The 21,277-nt window shown below is 38.6% G+C and overlaps 1 protein-coding gene across 1 annotated transcript in view; it reads left to right on the plus strand.

The window, feature by feature from the left end:
- Positions 1-21,277, plus strand: part of LOC120320444 (nipped-B protein) — a 93,764-nt gene that overhangs the window by 44,547 nt on the left and 27,940 nt on the right. The window contains 3 exon segments of the mRNA XM_039371314.2: positions 19,724-20,401; positions 20,458-20,644; positions 20,647-20,688. Coding sequence (XP_039227248.1) covers positions 19,724-20,401; positions 20,458-20,644; positions 20,647-20,688 — 907 coding nt within the window.

Below are 21,277 nucleotides of genomic sequence, written 5' to 3' on the forward strand. Positions count from 1 at the left end.
GAAAAATAAAATAATATACACCAACAAAGAAAAATACACTAAGTAAAGGTCGTTGGTATGAATGTGTTTCTGCGGCGTTAGAGTGGGCGTGGCAAAAAGTTTTTTGGTAAATCGATAGAAAACAAGAGAGAACGCTATAGTCGAGTTCCCCGACTATCTGATACCCGTTACTCAGCTAGTGGAAGAGAGAAGGAGAGTCTTAAACGCAGTTTTTGGCGGTTTGTAGGCGTTATAGTGGGCGTGGCAGAAAGTTTTTTTGCAAATAGATAGAAATTTACAAGACTAATACAAAAATGAAAAAATATCAAAACAATTTTCAAAAGTGTGGGCGTGGCAGCTTTGGGCGGCTTGTGGGCGTTAGAGTGGGCGTGGCAAAAAGTTTTTTTGCAAATCGATAGAAATTTACAAGACCAATACAAAAATGAAAAAATATTAAAACATTTTTCAAAAATGTGGGCGTGGCAGTTTTGGGCGGTTTGTGGGCGTTAGAGTGGGCGTGGCAACCTGAATCGACAAACTTGCGCTGCGTCTATGTCCCTGGAGTCTGTATACTTAATCTCAACTTTCTAGCTTTTGTAGTTCCTGAGATCTCGACGTTCATACGGACAGACGGACAGACAGACGGACGGACAGACGGACATGGCCAGATCGACTCGGCTACTGATCCTGATCAAGAATATATATACTTTATATGGTCGGAAACGCTTCCTTCTGCCTGTTACATACTTTTCAACGAATCTAGTATACCCTTTTACTCTACGAGTAACGGGTATAATCATCTTTCAGAAAAATATATGTTGTTTGTATGTGTTATCTGCCTTATATTCACATATATTGTGTGCTAAACATTGCATATGCGTAAAAACACCAGCCGTGCGAATTAATAGTGGTCAGGGTAAAAGTCATTATGCTCAATTGCCAAAAATGTCTCTTCCAGGATTTAGTGGCAAGCATTCAGCTTATAGGAATTTTATGTGACTTTTCAATAAATTGGTTAATGCCGATCATTCATTATCAAAGTCGTACGTCGGCGTATTAATGCCCGTGTCCTGGGTGAGGACTAAGGCCGAAGAAGGGGCATCCGATGTTCAGGCACCAGGTTGTCAGCGTAAGCTCGTCGATTTTGTGTCGTGGGATCTTGGCCAGCCCGGCTAACCTCTCCAACATAACGAGAATAAATATTAAAAGTGCCTGTAAAAGTTCGTACCGTTTGTCAGTCAGTAGTCCTGACTGTCCCCAGCTAAGCTGTAACTTGATTGTTAAACGACCAGGAAATGTTTTGCTCACATTCCCTCCCCTTCATGCGTCCGGATTCCTGAGGGATCGTCCAAACGTCAACAAAAACTGTTGACTATTCACGACTACAAACGTCGCTCTGAGGGCTTTTGGATTTGCATATCAAACAAACAAGGTAGATACTCGCCGTTCCAAAGTTATTCATATTTAAACAATATTGAACATTGAACATTTAATGTCTGTTAATGAAATACATTGCCTGGAAGAGGCTAACAATGAAATATTTTTTATACCTGACTTCCTTCGGTTACCATTATTACAATAATATACATATATTTACTAATCGAATGAAAATAAAATTGACACGAGAATATATCTACTCCGTCAAGTGTTCCGATAGTATATATACTGATGGAATTATACATACATATACATTCGAGCAACAATTATTTATAAACCGAACAATAAAATAATATACACCAACAAAGAAAAATACACTAAGTAAAGGTCGTTGGTATGAATGTGTTTCTGCGGCACGCTTCGGCCGCTATCCGATTCTCAGATTATTTGAATAATGCACTTGTTTTGAAAATCACTGCTGTTACTTTATCTTTGCTGTTAACCACAAAAATTGCATCCGTTCACTTATTCTTTGTTTATTTGTTTTGCCGGCTTTTATTTTATGTCCGGCTGTAGGCAAGTGAGTTTTAATTGACGGATTGTTTTGCTCGCTACACTGCTCATATCTGCTGACTCCGTTTCTCGCACTATCCAGTATTGGGGTTGCGGGATACTGGATACGACCCTTTCCAGGGTATGTTGATGGTCCCGACGCCGCGGCACTGATCGCTTGTAGATCCTTACTAGTTTTAATATTGCCAGTCAGAAGCTTTGGACTCCTTGCCGCCCATCTTGAGACTTCCTTTATATGTTTTTGCGCAGCCGGTATGATTGTAGTTCTTCTTTCAGGAGTGTTTCTTATACCGACCCTTGATCCTTCCAGTCTAAGTCCTGGTATCTTGCGGTTTTGTGCAGGATTGGGTCTTCGCTCCATTCGGCATTGTTCATTTGACCGAAGTTATGGGCGTTTAGGACAGTCTTCACTTGAGTGTAATACCGCACGAGTATAGACTACCCGAGAATAGAATTGCGAGAATGGAATCTCGACAGGGGAATCTCGAGAATTAACTCGATAATTAACTCTCGAGAAATGAATCTCGAGTATTGAATACTTAATCGGTGGGCAGAGGTCTTTATACCGGCTTAGGGCTTTTTCTGGGCTACTCCGGACATCAGTCTTTCTATGCCAAGTGTTCCCACCAAAGAGTCATATTTCTAGATTTCCTCTATTTTGGGAGTCAATACCCATTCGGTGAACTGTGCCGTTACTGGAGTAGAATTTCTCTGTGACCGAATGGGGCCGCTGAACTGGTCATCGGACACACGTTTATGGTCGACTTGCATTTTCTTTGTCGCGTTCTGTCTGACTCGACAAGATGGTAGTACCCCATCTCCTGCTTTGGTTGGTTTTATATATGAATCTTCAAAGTCTTATGATCTTACAAAAAGGGTGTACATAAGTAAAAAATTTAATTATTTGCTATCATCTCTATCAGATGAAGCGTTTGGAGTGGTGAAACCATTTCATGTTTAAGGTGGACCAAGCAACCAAGTCTGGATACCGAGGACAGCTTGATCACGACAAGCTGCTCTGCTGGTCTGATTGCTCTACTCATTTAAATTGGCGCTATCAATATTTAGCAGCAGAAGAGTCAACGAAGGCGAAAGGGGCATAGTATGGCTTCGTTTTCGTTTGCACAGGGTAATCATGAATTGCAGAAATCTATGAAAAAAACAAGATTCAGTGCAATTTTTGTCAGAGCCTAAAACAGAAAATTGATCCGTGTGTCCCTCCTTTAGCTATTTTTCTGTGGCAGATCGTTTTGCATTTGTGAAGGCTAATAAACTATGCATAAATTGTTTAAATAGTGGCCATATGGTTTCAAATTGTAAAACTTCGAAGGGTCCGGTGTGCACAAAGTCTCACCATTCCCTACTTCATATATATGAGTCAAGAGCTCAACAAATTCCTAGTGCCGGTTCAGGTCAAGGATCAATTTGGCCAAGTTAATGTGGCCAGAGCCTTGTTGGTTTCAAGGGCGCTTTTTAATTTTATTTCTGAATCTGTGGTGCAACATTTAAGATTGCAGCAAGAAAGGTCAGCCCTAACAGTAGGTAAATGTACTACATCAATAAAACACAAAGTATCCACTTATGTCCAGTTTCGCTTAAATTCGTATGGCTTCTCAACCGATTTTTGGGTATTTAATAATATATCTTTGTGTTAGCCTGGGAAAATGCTGCCTTCTGACAAATTGAAAATACCTGTAAACATAGAGTTGAGCGATCCAGAGTTTCATAAACCTGCAAAGAGTGATTTGCATTCTTTGATTTTAAGAGCTTTCTTCAATCCAAAAAACCTTGTTCGGTTGGATTGTATCCGGCAAACATAGCGGAAAATCAAATCATCTATAATTGGGCTGTTATATAGTAGCTCAAAAAATGGAATGTTCTCTCGGGTCATCGGTGGAACGCTTTTGAGAGTTAGACAGAACACCAGATGAGTCGAATGCTGCACATAGAACAGCTGAACAAAGAGAGTGCGAAAATATTTGCATGTCCAACGTTTGCCTTCGGTCCGATTTCAAGTCACACTCCTATTTAAAAAGGATGCTAGTATACTTGGCATGTTATTTTAAACGGCCGAAAGGCGTTATTTGCACTGTCAAAATGTATCATACATTTATAAAAGAGTACAAAGATCTGGGTCATATGACTATTATAGAATCTGCTCCTCTAAGACAGCAATATTTCATCCCCCATCAATGCGTCTTGAGACCTGAAAGCACCTCAACCAAACTTCGAGTCGTGTTTGATGCTTCAAGCAAAACATAACAGGTTTTTCATTAAATTAAATTCTCATGGTTGGGCCGACAATTCAGAGGGAGCTTTACATTGTATCGACAACTTAACATTGCTAAATTTTAGATTAAATAAATGCGCCGTAACAGCCGACAATTCTAAAATGAGTCGACATAGTTGATGAAGATCGCAATTTTTAGCTAATTCTCTGGAGAGAAAAAAGCTCGCAGCCAGTGCAAACGTACAGACTTAATACGGTAACATATGACACAGCATCTGCAGAGTTTTTGGCAATTTGAGTTAGCAAAAAATTTCTTTCATAAAAGTCTCGACTATTCGACTCCCTTAGATTGCAGCAGTATATTTGCTTTTGTGATTAGTGGACATATCACAAAAGCAAAAATTCTGCTGCACAAATTGTGGAAACAGAAACTAGATTGGGACGAGACGATTCCTGCTTATCTTCATACAGAGCGGGTTCAGTTTATAGATACTTTACGTGATCTCAGCAGAATAAAGCGGCCTCGATACGTCTATATGTCAATACAATCTATTGCAAGTTCATGGCTTTGCAAACGCTTCGAGTGACGCTTATGGATGATGCACGAGAATTGAGCTGTGCGCAGAAGAACAAAGCTCAGAAAATAAAAAATGTGTTTCAGTTCACAAAGTAGTTTATGAAAAGGCAATATTAAATATAATTTTAGAACTAATTGAACAAAGATCTTCCTTCTCTATAATTATTCGAATAGTAGCGTCATGCGGTTCTGCTACAGAAATTATCGACCCAATTCTCATGTTCAAATAATGCAAGAAAATAGATTTCAACGAAAAATATCGTGGAATACATTTCAAAGTCATTGGTCTAGGTGGTATGCTACTGAAGAGTAACATTCGCTGCGATGTGAAATTTCCTCTTTGGTTCCCTCATGACGAAAATTGGCAGCAAATTTGGCTGAAAAATGTGCTCGGCAGATGTTCGCTACTGCGTTTCAAATATAAGCCAAAATTATTAGGCCAAATCATGGGCAACTTGCCTGCAGACCGTTTCAGAGTTTGAGGTGTTGATTTTTGTCGACCATTGTATGTTAACTACAGATTGCGTGGTAGACCCCCAGTAATGGCCACTGGCGGCCGAGAGCAGAAATCCCAACGACGGCGAGCCACTTACTCCTGACCATTTGCTGTCAGGCTCTAACCATGCAGCCGCGCGAATACGCGCCAGGCATGCCTTGATCACGGAAAGCGATCCGTCTTTAAAGCGGAGGCGGCAGCTGTCGGAGCTCAAGCTGCAGTTTTGCAACAGTTGGTCTAGGGACTATGTGCTCAGCCTCCAGCAGTGATCACAATGTACAACAGAGGCCAATAACCTAGAGGTGGGTCGCATGGTACTGATACACAAAGACAACACCTCCCCAGAAATGGCATCTAGGGCGCCTCACCCGAGTCATCGCGGGAGACGGCCGCAAGGTCCGAGTGGCAGAGGTGCAAACCGCAACCCGCATCGTTAAAAGGGCACAAACTAGCTCCAATCCCGTGAATCAAAGAGCACTTCTTTAATGGTGGCGGAATGTTGGAGTGCTGCAGGTTTAAATAATAGATTAGTATAGAAAATAGATACTTTTATGGAAATAAAGATGCTTATTGAATTATTGAAAAACATACAATACATAGAAACTTTAAGTGAAATAACATAAAATGTAAAACAAACAACCCGAATATTTTGTTAACGCTCGTCTTTGCTTCGAGAGAGAAACAGTTGTTTATTAGATTTAGTCTTGTATTGATCTTGAGCAAATGAACTGCTATTAAATTACACACCAATAATCTTTTTAATACCGGGTCAAATTTATTTAGTTTTTTGTAAAAATTGTATCACTGTTTAGATTTTTCAACAAGCATAATAATAAATAATCGAATTGGTTTAAAAAAAATCGATGGTGCGTCTAACCTAAGACCAGCAGTGTAGATGCTATTCTCACCTCATCTATAATACTGAAGATATCTAAAAATGTATCTCGTACTCCAGTCGGATCCTAAATGGAGCCGAAACAAATATTGACAAAAATCCCGGAAGACCTCTCGGCAACAGTGTCTTAGCATGGAAATAATATGTTGTTGGTGCTGATCGACAGATTTTCTAAATTGACGGAATTGGTACTTTTGCGAACAGCCACGGCGGAAGCGTTACATAAAGCATTTAGGGAACGCTTAGTCGCGAGGTTGCGCGTTCCGAAAGTGGAGTTTTACAAGACGGACGTTCAATAAGTTTTTCGGTGATATGGGAATGAAGCAGTTTACAGCACCTAATACCTCTCAGGAGAATCCGACGGAGAGAGCGAACCCAACAGTAAAGACCCCTAAAGCACAGTTCTCCGGAAAATAACAGAGAAATGGGGATGAAAAATGGCCCGAAATCATGCTGGATGTAAATTCCAGTGAATCAGCATCTACGAGGTACTATGGGAAAGACATTGGGAGTATGCGTCAGAGTCAACAGGATCCGACAATAAACGGAGCAGATTCACCATCAGGACAACGCCGGAGTCGACGGACACGGACAACCGGAATACTGTTTCCGACAAACACAACCGAAACAGCGAGAGAAAGCAAATAGAGCAAGACAACTGTTTCTTCGTCTTTCAACCGCCAAAGTCAACAGGGTCTACCACCTTGTATATATAAGAAGATCACCGCCGTCAGTGGGGGAAGAAACGATACAACCTGAGAATGGACTGAGCAGTTCTACCGTTTCAGAGGGGACATGCAGTGAGCAAGCCGGATATTATTGTTTACTCCACTTCATTGTAGGAACATATTTTATCTCTAAAGAAAGGCTTCAAGAAACTGAGAGACGCCAACTTGAAGTTGCAGCTAGACAAATGTGAATTCATGAAAAAAGAAACTGAATTCCTGGGACATATTGTCACAACAAATGGCATTAAACCAAACCCAAACAAAACTAATGCTATCACAAATTTTTCCGTTACCTAAGACACCTAAACAGATAAAATCATTTTTGGGATTATGTGGGTTCTATCGCAAGATCATTCCTAACTTTGCCAAGATAGTTAAACCCATGACCCTCAAACTAAAGAAAGGTGCTGTAATAGATATTAAATGTAAAGACTACATCGAATCATTTGAAAGACTAAAGGTTTTGATAACTTCAGATCCGATATTAATCTACCCCGATTTTTCGAAACCCTTATCTTCCAGGCAAAGAAAACTATGTCGCGGATGCTCTTTCCCGCACAAAGATAGAAGAAGTCATGGTTGGCGAAGTCGCAAACAGCGCAGACGCAACTATACATAGTGCTAATGAAGTTAATTTAAATTATATATCCATAACGGAGAGACCAATCAATTTCTTCTCTAGACAAATAAGGATAGAAAAAGGCGACAGTGACACAAGAAGTGTAAGCCACTACTTTCAAAAACTAAAGATTTAAATAATCTATAAAGAAATGACACTTGAACTCGCCAAAACCCTCATTAAGGAATATGTGTGCGCCAAGAAAAGCGCAATTTACTTCCCTTATGATGAGGATTTTCTGATCTTCCAGAGGGCATTTACCGAAATCATAAGCCCTAACAATTTCACAAAACTATTGAGATGTACCACGAAGCTAATTGATATACTAACTTATGCGGAATTTAAGGATTTAATCCTAAAAGACATAAGAAAGTTTTACATCAAGGCATAGAAAAAACCATTAATAGGTTTAAAGAAAAATACTATTACCCAGACAGTCAAAAGCTAATTCAAAATATTATCAACGAATATGAAATCTGTTATCTGGCAAACACAGAACATAGAGACACTAAATTGACATTTGAAACAACACCAGAAATACTTACCACAAGGGAAAAATACGTGATAGATTTTTATCTCACGGGTAACCAAATCTTCTTATCTTCTTATTTATTCAAAATTTGCCTCACTAGTTAAAGTAAAAAGTAGAGATTAGCTAGAAGCGAAAAGAGCCATTACTAAAATATTCAATGATATGGGAAAGCCACAAGAAATTAAAGCAGACAAAGATTCAGCTTTTATGTGCATAGCTTTGCAAAATTGGTCCGATCCGAAGGCGTACAAATTTCTGTAACAACCAGCAAAAATGGTGTATCCTATATAGAAAGATTTCACAAGACCGTAAACGAAAAGCTAAGAATCATCGGTAGTGAACAAAATATCGAAGATAGGTTTACAAGGTTCGAAACAATCTTATACGTCTATAATCATAGAACTAAACATAATAGTACAAAACGATCTCCGGCAGACATTTTTCTATATGCAGGCAGTCCAGACTTTAACGTACAACAAAACAAAATTGATAAGATCGAATATCTTAATAAGAATAGCCATGATTATGAAGTTGATATAAAATATAGACAGGCTCCACTCGTAAAGAGTAAAATCACCAACCCATTTAAAAAGACAGGAAGGTTTGAACAAGTAGACAGTAAACATTTTGAGAAAACAAACCGCGGCAGGAGCAGTTTACAGCACCTAATACCTCTCAGGAGAATCCGACGGAGAGAGCGAACCCAACAGTAAAGACCCCTAAAGCACAGTTCTCCGGAAAATAACAGAGAAATGGGGATGAAAAATGGCCCGAAATCATGCTGGATGTAAATTCCAGTGAATCAGCATCTACGAGGTACTATGGGAAAGACATTGGGAGTATGCGTCAGAGTCAACAGGATCCGACAATAAACGGAGCAGATTCACCATCAGGACAACGCCGGAGTCGACGGACACGGACAACCGGAATACTGTTTCCGACAAACACAACCGAAACAGCGAGAGAAAGCAAATAGAGCAAGACAACTGTTTCTTCGTCTTTCAACCGCCAAAGTCAACAGGGTCTACCACCTTGTATATATAAGAAGATCACCGCCGTCAGTGGGGGAAGAAACGATACAACCTGAGAATGGACTGAGCAGTTCTACCGTTTCAGAGGGACATGCAGTGAGCAAGCCGGATATTATTGTTTACTCCACTTCATTGTAGGAACATATTTTATCTCTAAAGAAAGGCTTCAAGAAACTGAGAGACGCCAACTTGAAGTTGCAGCTAGACAAATGTGAATTCATGAAAAAAGAAACTGAATTCCTGGGACATATTGTCACAACAAATGGCAACCAAACCCAAACAAAACTAAAGCAATCACAAATTTTTCCGTTACCTAAGACACCTAAACAGATAAAATCATTTTTGGGATTATGTGGGTTCTATCGCAAGTTCATTCCTAACTTTGCCAAGATAGTTAAACCCATGACCCTCAAACTAAAGAAAGGTGCTGTAATAGATATTAAATGTAAAGACTACATCGAATCATTTGAAAGACTAAAGGTTTTGATAACTTCAGATCCGATATTAATCTACCCCGATTTTTCGAAACCCTTATCTTCCAGGCAAAGAAAACTATGTCGCGGATGCTCTTTCCCGCACAAAGATAGAAGAAGTCATGGTTGGCGAAGTCGCAAACAGCGCAGACGCAACTATACATAGTGCTAATGAAGTTAATTTAAATTATATATCCATAACGGAGAGTCCAATCAATTTCTTCTCTAGACAAATAAGGATAGAAAAAGGCGACAGTGACACAAGAAGTGTAAGCCACTACTTTCAAAAACTAAAGATTTAAATAATCTATAAAGAAATGACACTTGAACTCGCCAAAACCCTCATTAAGGAATATGTGTGCGCCAAGAAAAGCGCAATTTACTTCCCTTATGATGAGGATTTTCTGATCTTCCAGAGGGCATTTACCGAAATCATAAGCCCTAACAATTTCACAAAACTATTGAGATGTACCACGAAGCTAATTGATATACTAACTTATGCGGAATTTAAGGATTTAATCCTAAAAAGACATAAGAAAGTTTTACATCAAGGCATAGAAAAAACCATTAATAGGTTTAAAGAAAAATACTATTACCCAGACAGTCAAAAGCTAATTCAAAATATTATCAACGAATATGAAATCTGTTATCTGGCAAACACAGAACATAGAGACACTAAATTGACATTTGAAACAACACCAGAAATACTTACCACAAGGGAAAAATACGTGATCGATTTTTATCTCACGGGTAACCAAATCTTCTTATCTTGTATTGATATTTATTCAAAATTTGCCTCACTAGTTAAAGTAAAAAGTAGAGATTGGCTAGAAGCGAAAAGAGCCATTACTAAAATATTCAATGATATGGGAAAGCCACAAGAAATTAAAGCAGACAAAGATTCAGCTTTTATGTGCATAGCTTTGCAAAATTGGTCCGATCCGAAGGCGTACAAATTTCTGTAACAACCAGCAAAAATGGTGTATCCTATATAGAAAGATTTCACAAGACCGTAAACGAAAAGCTAAGAATCATCGGTAGTGAACAAAATATCGAAGATAGGTTTACAAGGTTCGAAACAATCTTATACGTCTATAATCATAGAACTAAACATAATAGTACAAAACGATCTCCGGCAGACATTTTTCTATATGCAGGCAGTCCAGACTTTAACGTACAACAAAACAAAATTGATAAGATCGAATATCTTAATAAGAATAGCCATGATTATGAAGTTGATATAAAATATAGACAGGCTCCACTCGTAAAGAGTAAAATCACCAACCCATTTAAAAAGACAGGAAGGTTTGAACAAGTAGACAGTAAACATTTTGAGAAAACAAACCGCGGCAGGAAAATCGTTCATTATAAATCAAAATTCAAGAAACAAAAAAGATTAATAAGAGCAAATACGATACTTCCAGACCAGCCAGAGAAGCGCAAAGTACGCAATATATTTCTAATAATGCTTAGTTGCATGTTATCACTTATCACTATGGTCAAATGCAGCAACATCGAAGTAAACCCTATAAGTGCGAAAAATGGATACCTTATATTTCAAGCCGGAACGATGGAAATTCCAACCATCTACAATTCCACTATTTGAGTATACACATAACAAAGACAAAGCTTATGTTTGAAAATCTAGTAACTGAAGCAAACGACTATCCCAATGTACCTCAGATACAATATTTAGTCGAAAAATTTAAACGGGAAATAAATGAGTTATTAACAGAAGCAAAAGTGGTCTCTTGAACGTAGTAGGGAAGGCATATAAATACTTATTTGGTACATTAGATGAAGACGACAGGGAGGAGTTGAAGGAAAAAATTAATAACATGTCAGAAGATTCCGTTAAAAACCATGATCTAAACACGGTTATCGACATAATCAACAGCGGTTTTTTTTTTTTTTTAATTCCTTTTTATTCCTCTCGGGAACTTAGGGATTTACGAGAGCTTTCCAGCTAAAGCCGTTTTTATGTTTGAACTTCTCGTATTAGTTTCAGTAATCGTTGTAAGTTTTTCGACCGATCTGGTGATTGGCCAGATGCGGCTTATCCCAGTGGTGGGGCTGCCACCTGTCGCCATCGGGGATTGCCGTCTACGGTGTTGTGTTATTCGTAGAAAAGCGAACAGTCTGGTAACGCGCGCTCGCCCTGCTGGGTGTAGTTGCTGTTCGCAGAAAAACACAGGGTGCGCTTGGTACTATGTGGGTGCCCCCGTTTTTTCTCCCATGTAGTGAGGAGGGGGTGGGTCGTTGGGGCAAATGTAAGTTGCCGACAATTGTTGTAATAGTCATTTATTATGTGGAAGAATACTTACTAAAAGTTAGAAAAGCATTTCAGAGAGGAAGTTTTTGTGTGGCCATGCTCTCGTCATAGGTGGGGTTTAAACCCACGACCCCGTGGTTAGCAGATAGTTGCGCTATCCACTACACCATGAGGCCCCACACAATAGACATAATTAATAGGCTCAAGGTGGAAAAAGAACAGAGCCAACAAATTGCAATACTGATATTCAACCTAAAGCAGTTTACAGAATACATAGAAGACATCGAGTTAGGTATGCAATTAACCAGATTAGGAATCTTTAACCCAAAATTACTAAAACATGATTATATGAAACACGTAAATTCGGAGAAAATGCTAAAGATAAAAACATCAACTTGGCTTAAGACAGACACGAACGAAATTTTGATTATATCCCACGTTCCTAGCGAGGTCACTTAAGTTCCGATATTTCAAATAGTTCCGTACCCAGATGAACATAACTATATTCTAACTGAGCAAATATTCGATAAGTTTTATGTATTCAATAACCAAGTATTTCATATATATACAGATAGATTAATATTCGACAAATGTATTGTTAGACTTATTAAATCACTCAATAAATCACTTAGAAACAAAAGAAATGATAAAATTGCATTTAAAACACTACAACTTTTTCCAAATTATATGCATAACAACTTTTGTCATCATGATAATTAGTTTGACTCTGTATTGTGCAATGTTTTCACGTCTCATTTTAATAATTCTTTTAAGGTTCCTTTTTTAAAAAATAATGTTGGAAACAGGAATACAAATGTCAAGATTTTTAACCATGTTAATAAGCAAAACAAGACTCCGACAGGTATTGAATATTTAAAAAAAAGTAGATAGTGGTGCTTTTCGCCTCATTTTCGACCTTGTCGCAATAACAAGAGAGAACGCTATAGTCGAGTTCCCCGACTATCTGATATCCGTTACTCAGATAGTGGATGTGCGAAGAAGAAATTTCACACCCGGACAGTTTTTGGCGGTTTGTGGGCGTTAGAGTGGGCGTGGCAAAAAGTTTTTTGTCAAATTGATAGAAATTTACAAGACTAATACAAAAATGAAAAAATATCAAAACATTTTTCAAAAGTGTGGGCGTGGCAGCTTTGGGCGGTTTGTGGGCGTTAGAGTGGGCGCGGCAAAAAGTTTTTTGGCAAATCGATAAAAATTTACAAGACTAATACAAATGTGAAAAAATATCAAAACATTTTTCAAAAGTGTGGGCGTGGCAGTTTTGGGCGGTTTGTGGGCGTTAGAGTGGGCGTGGCAAAAAGTTTTTTGGTAAATCGATAGAAAACAAGAGAGAACGCTATAGTCGAGTTCCCCGACTATCTGATACCCGTTACTCAGCTAGTGGAAGAGAGAAGGAGAGTCTTAAACGCAGTTTTTGGCGGTTTGTAGGCGTTATAGTGGGCGTGGCAGAAAGTTTTTTGGCAAATCGGTAGAAATTTACAAGACCAATATAAAAATGACAAAATATCAAAACATTTTTCAAAAGTGTGGGCGTAGCAGCTTTCGGCGGTTTGAGGGATTTAGAGTGGGCGTGGCAAAAAGTTTTATGGTAAATCGATAGAAAATTACAAGACTAATACAAAAATGAAAAAATTTCAAAACATTTTTCAAAAGTGTGGGCGTGGCAGTTTTCGGCGGTTTGTGGGCTTTATAGTGGGCGTGGCAACATGAATCGACAAACTTGCGCTTCTTCTATGTCTCTGGAGTCTGTATGCTTAATCTCAACTTTCTAGCTTTTGTAGTTCCTAAGCGTTCCTCAGCGTTCATACGGACGGACAGACGGACGGACAGACGGACATGGCCAAATCGACTCGGCTATTGATCCTGATCAAGAATATATATACTTTATATGGTCGGAAACGCTTCCTTCTGCCCGTTACATACTTTTCAAGGAATCTAGTATACCCTTTTACTCTACGAGTAACGGGTATAAATATACCTAAGAAAATTATTGTCAAATACTGTAAACAAAAAGAAGAACATCCGCACCTTGAAACTAATGTCAAGGAAAATATTCAACCAGAAAACAATATTATGATATATACAAATTTAACGACCTGAGGACAGGCCAAATTCAATGATTGGGGGAGTGACATATCCATAAGACTTAAGCACATGCCTACACACTAATGCACATACAACATGTACACTCAAACACACCCACACACCCACACACCCTACACAACTCTGGATGTACCCAACAGATACCAGATACCTGATAAGTCACCCACTGGTAGACTAAACATCCGTTGTCTAATTTAAATAATCTATGCTTAAGCCCTCGCATCATCGTTGCGTTTCCCACGTTCAAAGCTAAGACTCGCAATCCCGAAAAACAGAAGTATTAGATTTCAATAAACAAAATTATAAGAATCTAAGAGCACTTGTATCCAAGAGCGAATGCACTTGAATCCAAGAGAAATGCAAAGACTATTAAAGTCAGCAACTCCAAAGTTTTCTCTCTTCATTTGATCAGAACCCTAAAGTCTAAAGTTCATATTAGAAAAGCTCGAAACCGAGGCTTGAACGTCAATCAAATCAGAGTAATTATCAGAGTTCAGTTTGAGACCTAATTATAATCGGTCGGTGTTCTTCTCAACTAAAAATATTGTAATTGTCTAAAGATGTGTTTAGACATGATAAGTAGACAAACTATAAATATGTTCTATTTATGGGCTGCAATAAACATGGCACGGGACAACATAAATGGCAACTACAGATAAGTACGATTGCAGTGGTCTATTGTCGAAGTGTCACGCGGGAGGTGATTAGCGCGGTCATAGGCCACAAACATAGATTTAAGATAAATCTCATCTGCATTGACCAACGCAGACTGCAGCGTCTTACAAGCGCTGCATTATATAATTAGATGAACAGTAATCATTCAGTAAAATAAAATTATTATTTTTTTACATATGAGTATTGCGATTATTTAATTATATATATTATATATATATGTCCGGCCATATAAGGAGTATACATTCTGGATCAATGTGTTGATGTAGCCAGGTCCGTCTGTCTGACCATCAGTCCGTATGAACGCCTCGATCTGAGAAACTATAAAAGCACGCAATTCCAGCTTAAGCTTTCTAGAGATTCTGATTTATCTGCACACCAGATAAACACAGAAGTGTGTGGCACGGGTCTTTTATGTTGGTGCTTTTAGCAGTCTTTATTTGTGATCTTATTCTCGACTTTGTTAGTCGGCAAAATTTCACTTTTTTAAAAAGATTTACTGTAAATCACGTTCAATTATGTATATCAACTATAAACTGTATGACCGCCACAGAGTGTTATGTTCTGAAAATAACAAGAGAGAATGATATAGTCGAGTTCCCCGTCCCTTCACTTAGGTAGTTGAAGTGCGAACGAGAATTGTTAACCATTTTTGAAATATAGGTAAGAATCGGTAAAAAATTAAAAGAAAAAAAATTTAAAATGTGGGTGTGTTAGTTTGGACGTGGGCGCGTTTTTGGCAAATCAATAGAAATTTACAAGATAAATAAAAAAAATAACAAATATCAAAATATTTTCGAAAAGTGCGGGCGTGACAGTTTTGTGCGGTTTGTGGGTGTTAGAGTGGACGTGGCGAAAAGTTTTTTGAAAATCGATTGAATTTTTTTAGACTAATAAAAAAATGTTACACATTATTCTAAATTATGGGCGTGGAAGATTTGGGCGGTTTGTGTGCGTGGCATTATTTGAAAACTTACTTGCGTAATGTCTCCGGAAGCTGAATGCAACATTAAGCATTCATTTATAGTTCTTGAGATCGAGGCGTTCATACGGACAGACTGACATGGCCAGTTCGACCCGGCTATTGTTCCTGATAAAGTATATATATACTTTATATGTACAAAGAGCTGCACAAGAAACGGGAAGCATGTGCACAGAAGCACAAGTTTAGCCGAAACAAAGCCCCGGCACAGGTCTTGTGCAGAAGGTGTAAGAAGACTGGGGAACAAGGGGCACCGTCTCAGGTCCAGTAGAGACCACCTTATCCGGTCCAGCCCAGGTGACAGAACCCAACCCTCGTGAGGCCATCCCGAGACTCCAAAGCACGACACCCTGGGCAGCCTGTCGGAATCAGCGGTTACTTTAAATGCTTCGAGAGTACGGGAAACGGCCAGTGATCTCAGCCGCAGAAAGGTGAGCGAGCGTCGCAAGGGGCAACACTAAACTTCGGCGGCGAAGAACTAGTGAACAAGCTGACTGCCTGGGAAAGGATTACAAGGACAGCGCGATCAGTGCGAAACTCGAGGTAGAAGTCTACTTCGGCATCATCTTCTTGATACTACCAATGGTTAGAGTTTCGAAATTCCTCACGAAAACCGGGAGGAAATGAAATGCGCCGGCCACGAATTCACCGGGCAAGCAACACAACAGAAATTAAAGTCCTTTAAATGTGTTTAATAGAGCACCTGAAAGGCTCATACAGCTCACACATAGTCATGGAGATGAAGAAAACGCGCAACTGTGTGCGGTCTAAAAAGGTCGCTTACCCAATGCCACGGAATAATTATAATTTCGAACAGCTACGAACAACTCGCTCTGCTAGACGCCTAGGCTCTTCCAAATTCTGTGGAAGAAGCAAGTCAAAGGCTTACAATATCTACGGTGCCAGAATAGGGGTTATGCCAGTAGTTCCGTTAGGGCTGTTCTCAGCATCGGCAACGTTTCAGACGAACAAAAACAGTTCTATACGATTTACCTTTGAAGAAGATTTTGAAATGAGTATAAATGCTATTTATATATAAACTAAAGCTCAACCGGGAGGAAGTCGCTAGTCTAATTTTTCTAAAAAATATATCCACTTAATAAAATTATATCGTTTCCTCTTCTATTCGAAGATTTTTTAATTTTCAGAATTGAAGAGTTATTTCCAGAAACTTCCAAAAATTGCTCATATGTACTGCCAAAGCATTTACAATGGAAATGGCATTTCGCAATATTTTGGGCATTTATTCGCATTAGATGATCATTTGTAAATTATTAAACCTTCTCCATGAAGTCCACGAAGCGGTGCGAAAAAAGCAGTGTATCCAGAGCGGCAAAATAACTCTAAAATTAATCTAATTGTTAATCTATTTGAGAAGTTATAGGTCTAACGGACAAAATTTCGACCAAAATCTAAAAAATACCATGCTGAGTCACAAAAAAAAACCCAGAAATGTCGTTAGTTACCCTTCAATATATACCAAAACTTATCCACAGCTATCTTTGATTGTAAAATTTGTCTATATCGATCCCTTTTTTTAAAGGTCTAAATATTTCTGTCAGAAAGCAAAGCATACTTTAATTCATATAGCGGTTCTCTACATTATCACATCAATATCGTAACACGCTTTTAACTGAAAAAGGTGTTCTTCAACAATTCAAACGTTACATTATTTATATTAGCGATTCTGCATTTTTAATTGAAAACCATTGTACGAACCATACTATCTTGATGCACTCAACGTTCTGAAATGCCGAAACAAAGCCCCGGCACAGGTCTTGTGCAGAAGGTGTAAGAAGACTGGGGAACAAGGGGCACCGTCTCAGGTCCAGTAGAAACCACCTTATCCGGTCCAGCCCAGGTGACAGAACCCAACCCTCTAGAGGCCATCCCGAGACTCCAAAGCACGACACCCTGGGCAGCCTGTCGGAATCAGCGGTTACTTTAAATGCTTCGAGAGTACGGGAAACGGCCAGTGATCTCAGCCGCAGAAAGGTGAGCGAGCGTCGCAAGGGGCAACACTAAACTTCGGCGGCGAAGAACTAGTGAACAAGCTGACTGCCTGGGAAAGGATTACAAGGACAGCGCGATCAGTGCGAAACTCGAGGTAGAAGTCTACTTCGGCATCATCTTCTTGATACTACCAATGGTTAGAGTTTCGAAATTCCTCACGAAAACCGGGAGTAAATCAAATGCGCCGGCCACGAATTCACCGGGCAAGCAACACAACAGAAATTAAAGTCCTTTAAATGTGTTTAATAGAGCACCTGAAAGGCTCATACAGCTCACACATAGTCATGGAGATGAAGAAAACGCGCAACTGTGTGCGGTCTAAAAAGGTCGCTTACCCAATGCCACGGAATAATTATAATTTCGAACAGCTACGAACAACTCGCTCTGCTAGACGCCTAGGCTCTTCCAAATTCTGTGGAAGAAGCAAGTCAAAGGCTTACAATATCTACGGTGCCAGAATAGGGGTTATGCCAGTAGTTCCGTTAGGGCTGTTCTCAGCATCGGCAACGTTTCAGACGAACAAAAACAGTTCTATACGATTTACCTTTGAAGAAGATTTTGAAATGAGTATAAATGCTATTTATATATAAACTAAAGCTCAACCGGGAGGAAGTCGCTAGTCTAATTTTTCTAAAAAATATATCCACTTAATAAAATTATATCGTTTCCTCTTCTATTCGAAGATTTTTTAATTTTCAGAATTGAAGAGTTATTTCCAGAAACTTCCAAAAATTGCTCATATGTACTGCCAAAGCATTTACAATGGAAATGGCATTTCGCAATATTTTGGGCATTTATTCGCATTAGATGATCATTTGTAAATTATTAAACCTTCTCCATGAAGTCCACGAAGCGGTGCGAAAAAAGCAGTGTATCCAGAGCGGCAAAATAACTCTAAAATTAATCTAATTGTTAATCTATTTGAGAAGTTATAGGTCTAACGGACAAAATTTCGACCAAAATCTAAAAAATACCATGCTGAGTCACAAAAAAAAACCCAGAAATGTCGTTAGTTACCCTTCAATATATACCAAAACTTATCCACAGCTATCTTTGATTGTAAAATTTGTCTATATCGATCCCTTTTTTTAAAGGTCTAAATATTTCTGTCAGAAAGCAAAGCATACTTTAATTCATATAGCGGTTCTCTACATTATCACATCAATATCGTAACACGCTTTTAACTGAAAAAGGTGTTCTTCAACAATTCAAACGTTACATTATTTATATTAGCGATTCTGCATTTTTAATTGAAAACCATTGTACGAACCATACTATCTTGATGCACTCAACGTTCTGAAATGCCTTTCTGTTGTGATGCCTTTCTTGTTCATGCTCCAAACTTAAGGGACCGATCAGCAATTTTGGGGTGGCTAGAAAGAGTTTTCGTTGAGCTGATGATCTGCATTCCGCGCTAGATTCGAGGAGCCTAGAAATCGCAATGAAGCCGCTGGAGGTAGGCTCCTCGCAGCCTTCGGCAAGTGAACAAGAGGACACCACAGGTGATCAGCTGTCGATCGCACCAAGCCGTCAAATATTGCTGAGATCGATAGCTAAAAAAGATTCGGAGCAATCCGATCAATCCACTGTGGAGTGTGTCCAGCCTGGGATTGCTAGATATTCCGATTTATCTGCACTGATTTCACAACCAGTGACTTACTATTTGACTTATTATGTCTAAATTGGGATACAAGCCTTGTATTATCTCCTTATCTCCAGTAAACTAATGCTAACTAATGTTAATTAACATACTTTTCCTAGCTAACCGTAAAACGGTGCCCGGAACAGTCTTTATTTGTAATCGTATTTGTGGTGAAGTTAATAGTCCCGACTTGGTTTTGTTCCAAGCAGATTCACTAGAAACTACTTACCCTTAATTTTAAATCATTGTAGCTCTAACTATGAGTTGCATGACCGATTATTAATAGTTATTATTAAGTTTCGACTATAATAGACTTTACCCTATTATCTCTTATTCTGACCTTCTGCCGCTCTTAAAGCTATAAATAAATTAAAGCGGACGATACGCGTTAGCGGCCCTAGGTCGGTAGTTATAAAACCCAAAATATTACAAATTCACTTTTACCAATGTAATCACTCCACAGTATTTTGCTTAATATAATATATTTAAATATAATTTGATTACATTTCAGATTTTTCGCAAGGAAAGATACGATAAAATAAGAAACAGCATCTTGGGGGACATATTGACATCTATTGATCGCTTACCGTCATCAAAAAAAAACCTTCGCCCATATAAACTTACAAACAGTGGAGGAAATATTCAAATGGTTACCGCACTTGTGTTGCAGTTAATTCAATGCGCAACAATATTACCAGATTCACTTTGTGATAATGGCAAATTTAGTAACAAACCGCAAGAGGGCAATATTTTTGAAGAAGAAGGAAAAGGAAAAATGCTACAGCATAGTCAGGATCTACTGGTTTTACAAAAGTATGATGTAGCTGTCAGCATTGGTGGAAATTTCTTAACAACTTTCCTTAATAAATGCAAATCTCGGTCTAATGAAACTGATTTTCGACCACTTTTTGAAAATTTTATTCATGATTTACTGGCCACCGTAAACAAACCTGAATGGCCTGCATCTGAATTGTTGCTTTCGCTCTTGGGAACTATGCTGGTTCGCTACGTGTCTGATAAGGGTATAGAACAAAGCATCCGCTTAGTATCTCTGGATTACCTGGGCATAGTAGCAGCTCGATTGCGAAAAGACACAGTAGAATCTCGATGTAGGGTTAACATAATTGATTCAATGATTAAATCCATCAAATTAGAGCAAGAAAAGGAGGGAGATGTACCATCAAACAGTGTAAGTAACAATATCGGTTTTACAGTTTACAAAAATCTTATTTTCGTTCATTGCAGGATCAATTTGAACTAGAGCCCGAGGAGCAGCGAACAGATTTTTTACAAAAAATTCTTCTCGATTTTCTAGCAGTAAATGCTCAAGAAGAAAACTTAATCTGGGACTATGCTAGACATTTTTATTTGGCACAATGGTATCGGGATGTCATATATCAAAGGCGTAGGATAAATGATGACAAAAAGGGTTTACTTTCAGGAAGTCTAAAACTCGGAAGAATCGGAAGACTAATGGTATGCTAACACAATAAATATAATTTTTACAATTTTGTAATATGGATAATACATCCATATAATAAATATATGATATAAAACAAGAGAGAATGCTATAGTCAAGTTCCCCGACAATCTGATACCCCTTACTTAGCTAGGGGAAGTGCGAAGGAGGCTCTTCAACATTGACAGTTTTTGTCGGCTTGTGGGCGTTATAGTGTGAGTTGCAAAAAGTTTTTTGGAAAATCGTTAGAAATTTGCAAGACTAATAAAACTTAAAAAAAAAATCAAAACATTTCCTAAAGGTGTGGGCGTGGGAGTATTATGCGGTATGTGGGCGTTAGGGTAGGCATTACCTTCCTAATAAAATACTGAAAAAATATCAACATTTTACAAAAGTGTGGGCGAAACAGTTGTGGGTGGTTTGTGGGCGTTAGATTGGGCGTAACAACATAAATCGACAAACATGCGCTCTCTCTATGTCACTAAAGTCTGCATGCTGAGTCACAACTTTCTAGCTTTTATATCAAAAATCACTAATTTCTTTAAACAATCTGCCTCTTTATCGTATTCCTATTAAAACTCTTAAATAAGTATATGTGGTCATGTG

Source organism: Drosophila yakuba, chromosome 2L (genome assembly GCF_016746365.2).
Source record: "Drosophila yakuba strain Tai18E2 chromosome 2L, Prin_Dyak_Tai18E2_2.1, whole genome shotgun sequence".
Taxonomy (NCBI): Eukaryota; Metazoa; Arthropoda; class Insecta; order Diptera; family Drosophilidae; genus Drosophila; species Drosophila yakuba.